Consider the following 12,476-nt stretch of genomic DNA (forward strand, 5'->3'; position numbering starts at 1 on the left):
TTAACAATATTATTTTTTAATTTTACCATGATATTTTAATGAATTGTTTTTTTGTTTATTTTCAGTTTGTTTTGATAATAATCATTTTGTCGCCGACATATTGCTTGAAAATTCACCTTTATAAAATATAATAACAACAATTCAATCAATATAAAAAAAAAAAAAAAACAAAGATGTCTGCGGTTGTTCATTTGGCAAAATAGACACAAGATGTCATGACAGTTTGTTACAAGATGGCGGGTGAGTGAAGTGTTCCGTAGATGGGACAAATACTTGCGTAAAACACGAGGGATTTATTACCTTTAACTCGTGGTGTTTTGTGGGTTTCAGATATATCCTACCTCCAGAATGAGGACGTCGAGGATACAGATGAACGTGAGTAACATAAATCAATTATTAATTTATATAAACATTGAAAAATTGCAAAATTGTCGTTGTGTTTACGGCGGGGTTGGACATCGTAGCGCCCCCAATTTTATTTTCTCTCTCTCTCTCTCTTGTTATATACACATACATTAACAAGAGAGATATAGAGGTAATTTTAATTTAATATAAATGTACTTTTACATATGTCAAATACACGCGTAAATATACAATGCATCAGACAACACAATTTTGATAATGTGTAATTTTTTTTTGTTTGTGATGAGTGTATTGACGGCGTGCGGGGTTGTTGTCCCCACAACCGCGACCTACGACTCGGTGTGTTAGGTTATGAACAATTATTTTTTTTTTACTTAATTATTATCAACAATCATTTGTCTTAATTTTCATTTTTTAAATCATTCTAATACAAGCATTAATTAACAAAAAATTATTATGTTTTCGGGATGGTGATTATTATTTTTTTTTTTTCTTTTTTTTTTTGGCCAATCAAGTTTGCATCTTTTTGTGTGTGTGCAAAATGTATTTTCCGTCAGTTGGCGCTACTGTCGTGTTTACGTCTTTTTCGAGTTGTTAAAAAAAAATAATAATAATAAAAAAGAAAGCGAAAACCAGTCAGAAAACAAGATGTTGTGAGAATTAAAAAAAAAGAAAAAAAAAATTTAAGATGAATTGAAGAAGGCATTGGCCACCAGATTCCTGACCTTCGACGTCTGGATCTCTTTATGTTCATTTTGGAAGTTTCTATGGCTTCGTTCTTTTTTTATTTTTATTTTGAGTATTTTTGAGTATTATATTTTGCAGTTGTTGAGTCGCATTTTGCTGGAAATAATTTTAATTGACCAGGAGATTGATAAACTGCTTTGTTTTTTTTTTATTAAAAACCGACTTTTTTTGTTAATTAGTTTTTTATATTTATCCCTTTTTATTTTTGTTTTGTTTAATTATTATTTTTACAACAATGAGCTTATTATTTTGAACAATATTAATCAATCAATTATCAATTTATTGATTAAAATAAATAACACAAAATTTGATGAATTTTAACCCGGTTAGTGGCGTCACCTAGTCCAATTTTTGAGAAATATTAAAATACATATTTTATATATAATATAATATATAAAAAATAAAAAGAGTAAAAAAAAAAAAAACGAAGCATTTTGCCTATCAAGCTTCTTAATCTCGCATCTTCAAACTGCTCCAAACTAGAGTCTATTTGATGGTGCCCTCTGTCGAGCGTTATATTCGTATAAAAATTTTAAATTTCTCATTTATAAACAATGTAAATATCATTATTAATAATTAGCAAATTCTCGTTACATTTATCTGACTTTGAATAGAAATATTTTTTTTTCATTAGCAAAAATTTTTATCCCCCAAAATTGACTAATACTTTAACGTGAAAAATTATCATTGATTTAAAAGAAAATATTACTCCAAAAATGGTACACAAATTTTTTTTTGATAAAAATAAAATGAAAAATTATGTTTGCGTGAGTAATTTAGGTTGAATGAATTTCGCGTGAGTAATGTAGCATTCGTGTTAGGTATAATATGCATCGTTCATCATGACGTAAAGACACGTGACATATACACAAGCATCACAACTTCCTGATTTAACTTCCTTCCTTGTATTGATCTTTTTATTTAGTTTTCATCATCTAGTTTATCAAAAATAATCAATTGATTTATTTACTTATTTTGTTTAAAAAAAATAAAAATTAGATATAATTATTGATCATTCAAAGAGTTTCGTTAAAAGACATGTGTTTTTTTTTTTTTAAATAAAAACTGTAGTGATAAAATAAAACAGAATGAATTATTTCGATCGTTCAACCCTTAACTGTCAGAACCGGTCAAGGTTACTATTTATTTTTCATTCGATTTTACACACCCTATTATTGTACTTTTAAACAAGTATTATTTATTATTTGTCTTGACTTTATCTATTTTTTTTTTAAGTATTGATTTTAATACTTTTAAACCCTTTTTTATTAAAAATAGAAAATAATAATAATATACAAATATAAAAATACACCAAGATCTAGTACAATACAAAACTTCAATTTTTTTGCATTGTCGTAACGGTTTCTTTATAATATGTATGTGTACAACTTTCTTGTTCTTTCATTTTTTTTTTTTTTTTAAATTTTTTTTTCTTCATTATTGTTATTATCATCATTTTGTACTCCCTTTTATTTAATTTTTTTTTTTTTTTCGTTTGTGTTCGTCCTTTTTTTGATTTTTTTTTTTGTGTTGTCTTTATTTCGCCCCGAGAGTTCCTTGCCCTTTAAGGATATGAAGAAGGGGGTACACCTTTTCAGTTTGGCGGTCTTTTTTTTCGATACGAGGCCCACCGTCTAGACATGACGATGTGGGGCTGCTCGATGCTTTTATAATCGCAACGAAATGCACCCCTCTGCAAAAATAGACCGGTTTCTTTTTTTTTTTTTTTTTTGATTTCGTTTTAGTTTTTTTTTCAATTTTTATTTCATTTAAGTTTAGTTTTTTTTTTCTTTTTTTCCAACCCCCATCAACATGATTTGTTTTGTTATATTTTATGCAGTTTTTTTTTTTTTTTTCTTACTCAAGTTTTGAAAATAAAAAAAGAAAAAAAAATTGTTGGATGCAACAAATAAAAAACAACTCTCCGGTGTGTAATGTTACATTAAATGATTTATTCGTCTCATTAAATTCACATTCAAGTGTTTCGAGGGGAGTATTATACTTTTATCAACGAAAGACCTTCTAAAATATGGTTTTTCTATTATTTGTGGTTGCTGGGAATTTTATTTCAATTATTGTCGAGTCATTTACTTTAAAATTTGATTGTCATTATTATTATTTAAACTAGTATTAATTAAATTAATTTAAATCCCAATAGTTTTAATTCTGCTACAAATGATATTATAAATTTTCAATAAATCAGCCAATTTATATTTCGTAATTTTATAAATTTAATTACCTTTTTTTTCATTCGTTTTTACTGTTTTTTTTTTTTTTTTTTTTATATATAAAAAAACTTGAATCTATACACATGGTCAAACATGTTGTATCAATAAACGAAATGTCATAAATTTTAATATATTATTAGCAGTATATGAAATATTAATTTAAATTTTTTATTTTAATTTTTTTATGGTGGCAATATTTAGGGCTTTTGGTGCTAAATAGTGCTGCCATCTGGTGATGTCTATATATTTAAAAAATATTTTAAACAATTACATCATTGGAGAACGAAAATAATAATTTACATAAAAGCCACGTATTAGTTGATTTTTTTTTTTTTTTTATTTATGCTTCTAATGATTTTTCATCGTAAAAATGTATAATTAAATATCTATTTTTTTTTATTTATCGAATTTATAATAATTTACGCTCTGATTAGTATTAAAATGCGTATATATACTTTGATATATAATTTTTATATTTTATTTTTCAAATTCTTGGAATTTTTAAAGACGCGTATAATATACATTATAAAATAATAAGTTGCATCGCATTCCATGCACTTTTTATCCTTGTTTTAATATTGCTACAGTTATATGTGTTATTTCACTCGCACGTTTTTTGTATTTGTATGCGTCACTCGTTAGAGTTTAGAGACCTGGGGCCCCAAAATCTTATGAACATCAACAGCGGCATCCTCAACAAAATTATATATAAAGCCCTTTCTCTCGACGATATGAGAATGATAAATATCCAATTTTAAATATATTATTTAAAGACTTGTTTTATTTAATTTTTTTTTCATTTATATTTTCATCTTGCAATTGTTTAAATAATAAATTTTTATAATACACATCGTCTAATTATTTTAATTTAAATGAAAAAACATGGCGCTGAAATTAGCGTCTAAGTTAGCGTCTCGAATCTCCTGATCCAGGGATGATTCGGGTTCCAAGGTCTCAACATAAATAAGTAATTAAAAATAATATGAAATTTAATAAAATTTATTAGAAATTATAAATTAAGTATTAATATACCCCAAAGAAGTCACAGATATAAAAAAACAACCCTCTGGAATAAGTTACATCGTATTTAAAGAGAACAAATTCAGGGGTTGTTGGCTAAATAATTTTTTTAACTATGATAGAGTTGAGCTATCCACATAATTTTTTTTTTATTAAATTGTCTATGACCTAAGCTAATTGAGAAAAAAAAATTATAATTTTTGAAATGGTCAAAAGGGGGTAGAGGGTGAATTTATACGATTTTACGACGACTACTGGTTTTTAATTTTTTTAACTATGATGGGGTTGAGCCATCCTTGTAATTTTTTTTTTATTAAATTGTTTAGGATCTAAGCTAATTTAGAAAAAAAAATTATAATTTTTGAAATGGTCAAAAGAGGGTAGGGGTCGATTTTAAGTGTATTTATTTTTTTTTGTCTATGATGGGGTTGAGCCATCCTCGTAGTTTTTTTTTTATTAAGTTGTCTAAGATCCAAGCTAGTTTAGGAAAAAAAATTACTAGGATAGCTCAACCCCATCATAGTTAAAAAAAATAAAAACATTAAAAATCCACCCCTTACCCCTTTTTGACCATTTCAAAAATTGTAATTTTTTCCTCTAAACTAGCTTACATCCTAAACAATTTAATAAAAAAAAAATTACGAGGATGGCTCAACCCCATCATAGACAAAAAAATTAAAAATAGTTAAAATCCACCCTCTACCCCCTTTTGACCATTTTAAAATTTCCCATTTTTTTTCCTCAACTAGATTATTTAAATTAATTTTTACAGTTGGTCAATTTTGTGTAATATTATTCTAGGTTATTGTTATTATAAAAATATAAATCGATTTAGGTTTATATTCCCGCGCTTATAAGTTTTTTTTTTTTTTTTCTTATTTTTTAATTTGTGCGTTGGGTTAGTTGGAGTAGTAAGAGCACAGTGGTTGTGTCTGCACTCGAAAGCAACCCCCTTTTTTTCTCCCTCAGTCATTGCATCAAGTGGGTAGTGAATTGTTGATGATGATGATGATGATGATGATGGTGGAGGTGGTGGATGTCCTCACCCAGCTGAAGAGATGCGGGTGAGGAAGAAATGTCGGGGGCAGTGACACCACCCCACACACAAACGTGCATAAGACAGTAATGACAATGTTGGAATGTGTGTGTGTGTCTCTGTATAAACATCTCAAAATTGCGTCAGTTTGTGTATATGTATGTGAAATTTTTAGCAAGTTGTGATAGTGGATAGTATAGTACGATTGCTCGTGATGCATATATATATACCCTGGCGCTAAAAGAAGGCGTATCCATTCATAAAAGATTACAAGTGTGACTAACGAGCTTCAATGATTTTTACTATGAAAATTTTTTTATAAAAAATATATATAGAAAAACAAAGAAAAATTGAATTTTTAAATTTAATTTAAAAATATATTTATTCAAATAACAATTTTTTATGATAAATAATTTTTTTTTTTTTTTTTCATTAATATTTATTGTCAAAGTTTTAAATTCAGTTGAATATTTTTTAAATATCCATGGAGATACAAGCTCGGTTTTTTTTTTTTTCTCATTTTTTTGAAATTTTTTGTTTAACTTAAAGAGACGCCATGGCGTTAGTTCGAACCGGTCGACAAATAAGGACATCCTACCTCAAGAACACCACTGGTTATTTTTATTATTATTATTTTTTTTTTGTTTTTTGTTAATCTGTTACATTCCTATATCACCCTCATGGGACTTTTCGAATGTACACACATTTATACAAGTTTATGTTTAAAATATTTTCAAGCCATCTTTTAACTTGTACTGTAATTTATTCCAATTGATTGATTTATTTAACATTTTTTTTTGTTCATTTAGTTATTCTTTATATGGTAGTAAAAAATATTTGCCATTAAAGTTACCAATTTAATTTATTTTTTTGTTTGTTTATTCATCTCAATGACAATTAAAAGAAAAAAAAAAAAATGTGTTTTGTCTTTAATATTTTGAGGTCGACTTGGCACCCTATTTAACAAAGAAATTTTATTAACAAGCTGCTGCTTTTAACAGCATCATCAACAGACGAGTGAAATAAATAAATATAGAAAAAAAAAAATAAATAATAATAAAAGAAAATTGAGTTAATTTTCCGGTGTAACGCGTGCTTGTACAAGGCCACTGTGCCACTCAACTCACCCCTTTCAAACTAACACCACTTTACCACCCTCCAATTGGTAAGGAAAAAAAAAAAAAAAAAGCTCCAATCTCTTTTAGATATTGACCAAAGAATTTTCTTGTTTTATTTATTTTTTTTTTTGATTTTTTATATTGTCAATAAACAAAAGTATTTAGGAGGGGACTTAAAAACTTAATTATTAACTTACTTAAAAAAAATTATTTCAACAAGATAAATTGATAAATATTAAAATTAACAAAATAAATTGAATGAAAATTAAACAAGAAATTAAGTAAATTAAATATTATATAAGTAAAATAATTTAAATAGTTTGATCTATTGAAGTTCATGATAAAATAATTAAAATTGTCCAGTTTGTCATGACATTCTTAAACAGTGTGTCGCACGCTATTTTAAAATAAAAAAATTATCTTAATGAACAACAATATATATTTATTATTAAACTTACAATAATTTAATGACACATTTTAATATAATATTTCTACATAAAAAAAATTTACTGGAAAAATACTTGTATATTTTGTTGAGAAATTGAATTTATTTTTGTCTTTTTACATTATGTTATTTTTAAGTACTAATTATTTCAATTGTTCGTCATAATGTGTCTTAAGTAATTGTTCTTTATGACAATTTAAATTGATGCTATTTATATAAAAATCCAAATATAGAAATATACAAAGACATGACTATATTTATTATTAAATTTCAACAAAAAAAAATTCAATCATTTATTTAAAAATAAATATGAAAATAAGATTGAGGAGTTTTTTCTATATATAAAAATTGGTATTCTTATTTCAAAGAAATTTAATTTCAATGATACCAAGTGTTTTTAAAATAATTTCGTTTTTAATTTCAAGTCTCGGTTGAAATTATTTGTAGATTTTGCTCAGAAAAAACTCGTAGGAAAATTTAATATAACGTGAAATGAATATTTTCAATAAAAAAGTAATATTAAGGTAATTTTATAAATAGAAAAAAATGTTGAAATATTAATATATGTTATTTAATTTCATACAATTCATTGTCGGTAAATTTTTTACGTACGTTATGTAGTATTATTAGTAGTATATAAGTCATAGACTTTTACGATTGGTGGCTTTTTTTTTTTCTCGTCAAACTTAAAAAACGAAAAAAAAAAAAAATGAAGAGCTTTCATCGACGGTTTCATTTATTTCACCTTCTTTTGAATGCAAGTAAGCTTGTCTATATGTGTGTGGCTTAATAAAAAGAGATGGAAATTTCAATTCTTGCTGAATAAAAAATAAAAAAAAGAAGAAAAAAAAACTAGTAAAAAGTTTATTCATAAACTCAGTCTATACGATGACGTAGATTGTACAAAGTAGACTACCTTTCTCCATTTATTATACTAGTCATATATATAATTTTTTTTTTTTTCATTTATATATCCATTCAACAAAACTTGTTGATAAAATTTTAAACAGATAAAAAAAATTATAATTCATAAACAGGTTGATGTATTAAAAAAAAAAAAAAGAAAACAATGCGCAAAGAAAAACTTTCTCATAACTGTATTTTTTAAACAAAAAAAAAGCAAGTTATGAAATTGATAAAAAAAAAATGTAAATCATGTATTAGTTTGTTACAGTTTTTACAATTTTTTTTTTTTTTTTTTTAACCCGCATTTTGACGTTCCCTTATCGAGCGTAATTTCATTCCCTGACGATAATTTTTCTGGAAAAAAAAGAGGGTAAAAAAATATACATATAGACAATATATATATAAAAAAAAAAAATAATGTATCGATTAAGCTCAACTTCCGCATTCTCAACCAGGTAATACGTTCCTTCCTTGAATATTTTTTTTTTTTTTTTTTTTTTCCAACCCCTGTTTGTTGAATTAATATTTTCCAAGTTTATATGTCTATATATATCGTTAAAAATCGCGTGTCATATTTATTTATTTTTCTACGACATTATTTTATATATATTTTATTTAAAATATTTTTATGATTATTATAATAAATAATAGGGGGTAGGGTAGGTGGATTATGTTGCGACAAAACACGCAGGGTCACCCTTATAAAAGTAACTATACACTCAATTCATTTTGACGTATTTTGTATATGTACAAACATGTTTAACAGGTTTACATATATTAAATTTTTTATTCTTGAAAAGTTTTTAATTTACTCATATATATATAAATAAGAAAAAAAAAGAAATTTAATATTACAAGTTTTTTTTACATATACATGATGTGTAGTTGCAATCATGGATCATGTATACTTCACGTTATTTCAGCGTAAAAGTCAATGCGCCACGCCTGCATATTATACATACTACAGTGCATAATCAATGAATGACCGCGTGGTAGAGCAATGACACCGTAATACTTACTCTTTAATCAAAATAATAAAATTATTATTCTTTTTTTTATTTATTTATTTAATCAAAAATAAATATTGTTTTTTTTGTTGATAAAACGTTTGATATATTAAATAAAATCTATTAAATTTTTCAATTTATTAATTGAATTTCTGTTTTTTTTTTTTTTTAAACGTATAAACATTTAAATTATTTTTTATAAATTGATTGAGATATTAAATAATGTCCTTGGACTAGAAATCATTATTTTTTTTTTTCCAATTTTTATAAAAAGTTTTATTCTTATTTTTTAATTATGGTTATATTTATAAGTTATAATTTTTTTTTTTTTACAGTCTGTCTAGTAAAATATTTTAGTTTTAGATATTACGCGCGCTATGCTTATTATATATAGAGCTAATGCTCAAAAACGTCGGCGTGGTCGACGCACATTTATCGATCCTACGGGGCGTCGTCAGTTTTTGTTGAACCGAATGGTGGCTCCCTCTTCAATCATTTTTGTAGCTTTTAAAGCTTCACTATTAATGAAATATTTTTCTAATCATATACGTAAATCCCTAAATAAATTTTGTAAAAACTTTGCTTTTGTTATACTAGTAGGTATATCTAAACAGACAAAAAAAAAAATTACAATAATAATACTTGTTTATAGTTCGATTTCATCTTTTTTTTTTGCTTCCCCACTATAACGCCATTTTGCAACGAAATTCACCGAAGACACCGAGACAAACCGACCAATCCCAATACCGGCTTGCGAATATACCCCGTTCTATCTTTCTAACGTTAACGACGCAGATACCTCGACGTTTTCAAACTATGTTCACATGTGAACGTGTTTTTATTTTTTCTATTTTTCTATATAATTTTAGTTGTTTTTTTTTTTTTTTTCTAAATTTAATTAATAATTATTCTATGAATATATCAAGACTGTATTATTGTTTTTTAAAATATTTAATTTTTTTGAGTGTGTGACTTGAGCTTTTAAAAGTGGTGTACTATTTTACGGATTTATTTGAGACATATTGTAAATGTTTGGGGAGGATTTGTGTCAGTGACTCTATAATGTGATTTTTTTTCAATTATATATTTATACCTTATCAACATATTTTTTTAAAAAATAAATTAGAGCTTTTTTTTTTTTTTTTAATAATTATCGGTTTTTCAAAATTTCGGGCGTTGGTTTATTCAAAATTGTTGATTTTCATAAAAATTTATTGGAATTTTTTTTGTGCTATTATTAGTGCAATAATAAAACATAATTTTTGGGCGTATTTTAATGGTATTTATATAAAGTGTTGAATCATGGTGGCTTGGCCAAAAAACGATGACGACAGGATCAAGCATGGCCGTTGTGCTTTCGGCAACATCCTGGGAGCGGTTTTCTTGCGTCATTATAAATGGACGTTTCAAAAAGCTTCAAATGAATATGGTTGATATTCATCAACATGTGTTATATATTTTCATATAAATTAATCAATTTAAATATCCTTTAAAATTGATAAATACATTTTAAAAATTTTAAATTTTAAAATAAAATTAGTAATAGTTTTTTTTGCTATGAAAAAAAATCTTCCGGCATTTGTAAATCAATGCTTCGTTTTCTATTTGGCTGATGAAGTATTCAAGAGATTGATTGATATCGTATTTCACTGCAACTGTTGATTCGCGAGTACTAGATTTTTTTATTTTTATTGCTTAAAAAAAAAAAAAGTAGATAAATGAAAAAAAATTAAAGAAACGATGTGCGGCGACATTGCGTGCAGGTTGATTCGTTTGAAGGACAATCAAGGTCCTTTTATTTTTCATGAAATAAATCATTGACAATTAATTTTACTAATGTGCCAATTGATTTTTTTTTTTTAAATTATAAACTTTAGTGTATTATTTTTTACACAATTGATCTTTCATGGTTTTTTTGTTTTTTTTTACAAATGAGTGACAAAATTCATTGAAGCATTTTGTGATAATTGTTATTTCATTATGTGGATATCTGGAGAATTGATTGTGCTTGGAATTAATTTGATGAATCAGGTGAGAATTATTTAGAAAAAAAATTAAATTTAAAGCTTGTTTGGTACATTTTTTTTTTATTAAATGGCGTCATTTTTATAAAACATTATTAAAGTGCAGAAAATTATAGTAAAAATTTGAAATTTTCTGTGAAAAAATGCGGTGAAAAGTTTGAAATTTTATCTCTCTCAGTGTAGTCCCGATTCGTCCACACGAAAAAGCCCCGAGGGTCCATAATGGTTTGTTATTGATCTAACTCTCCGCGCCTTGCTTATACAATTTTCTTTCCTTGTCCTGCGTGCACATCTTCCTCGTTTGAACACAAGCCTTTGGCAATGTCCAAAATTGAAATAGACTTGAACAAGTTGTCTTTTGGCAGCCGCTATAACAAGAGGGTTGAAAAAATTGCAATATAATTTTTTTTTCTAGTAGAGAAAAAAAAAAAAAAACTGTTTGCCAAACATTGATTGAGATTTTGATTTATTTGTCATTTTATTTTACATTTATTGGTCAACTACTGTGAAAGGCTTTTCTGTGGTCACAGGGTTGTAATAATATTTCCATCATATTTTATTTTAATTAATTTTTATCAATATTTTAAATTGTCTATTCGTCAAATTTGATAACCACACAATTCAATACAATCAACTAACGAAAAATCGAAATAAAAATATCAAATGTTAATTAACAATTTTTGAATATTATTTTGCATATTTGCTTTCATCAATTTTGACAGATAAAATGAGCTTTTTTATTTTAATATCAAAAAATTAAAAAGAAAAAAAAACTTTGAATTTTTTTAGCATCTCATTTTACAAAATGTTTTTCGTAAGGAAAAAAAAAAAACCAAACTTCAAAAGTATTAAGATTTTACTGAAGTGTCACACCTGCAACTTTCAACCACGTTTACCATGCTACAAAAATATATAAAATCTTTTTTTCATGATCCAAGACGTTGAAAGCTTTTTCTGTAAAGAAGAAAAACTTTAATCGTTTTAAAAATATAACCAAAGTTTTTTTGTTTAATATTTATTTTCAAAAATATAATTTACATTTACAAATATTCTTTTTACACTATAATTAATTTGTCGTATATTAAATTTATCAATTAAAATCACCAAAAATAAAATAAAAAAAAAGCTTGAAATTAAAATTAACAAGGAAATGAAGCAAAAAAAAAAAATACAAGTTAAACTAGTAAAAATAAATAAATAAATAAAATAAGGGAAGGAAATAAATAATAACGAAGAAAAATTTTCAGTGGGGTTGGGCACACATGACCCTGAACCTAGCGTCGTTATGGGGGTGCTATATTCAGAGTAAAGAAGAGAGTAGAAAATAGAGTATAGGATAGAAAATTTTAGGGGTTCAATATATATATATAAAAGAAAGAGAAGAATACTCTATGCAGAAAGTATTATATATATATGAAAATATATATAGGGGATGAATAAAGATAGAAAACACAAGACCTAGAGTTGCTCATGGGATCAATACTCTCGCGTCTTGTGATCATTCATCTTGCCACGCCCCTCTGCTCTTTCCACTTTCGCTGGATTGTCCTGTTCTTTCTACCCTTGGTTCTTGCTATTTCTT

The 12,476-nt window shown here is 25.8% G+C and overlaps 1 protein-coding gene across 2 annotated transcripts in view; it reads left to right on the forward strand.

Moving 5' to 3' along the window:
• LOC122856937 (serine/threonine-protein phosphatase 4 regulatory subunit 1-like) overlaps window positions 1-12,476 on the forward strand; it is a 77,297-nt gene that overhangs the window by 15,910 nt on the left and 48,911 nt on the right. The window contains exons 2-3 of one of the 2 annotated variants that reach the window (XM_044158855.1): window positions 66-240; window positions 331-375. In XM_044158855.1, coding sequence (XP_044014790.1) covers window positions 216-240; window positions 331-375 — 70 coding nt within the window. In that variant the 5' untranslated portion in view covers window positions 66-215. Of the gene's footprint in view, window positions 1-65; window positions 241-330; window positions 376-12,476 lie in introns of those variants that run through there. The other variant, XM_044158856.1, reaches the window with a different exon arrangement.

This window comes from Aphidius gifuensis, linkage group LG5 (genome assembly GCF_014905175.1).
Source record: "Aphidius gifuensis isolate YNYX2018 linkage group LG5, ASM1490517v1, whole genome shotgun sequence".
Taxonomy (NCBI): Eukaryota; Metazoa; Arthropoda; class Insecta; order Hymenoptera; family Braconidae; genus Aphidius; species Aphidius gifuensis.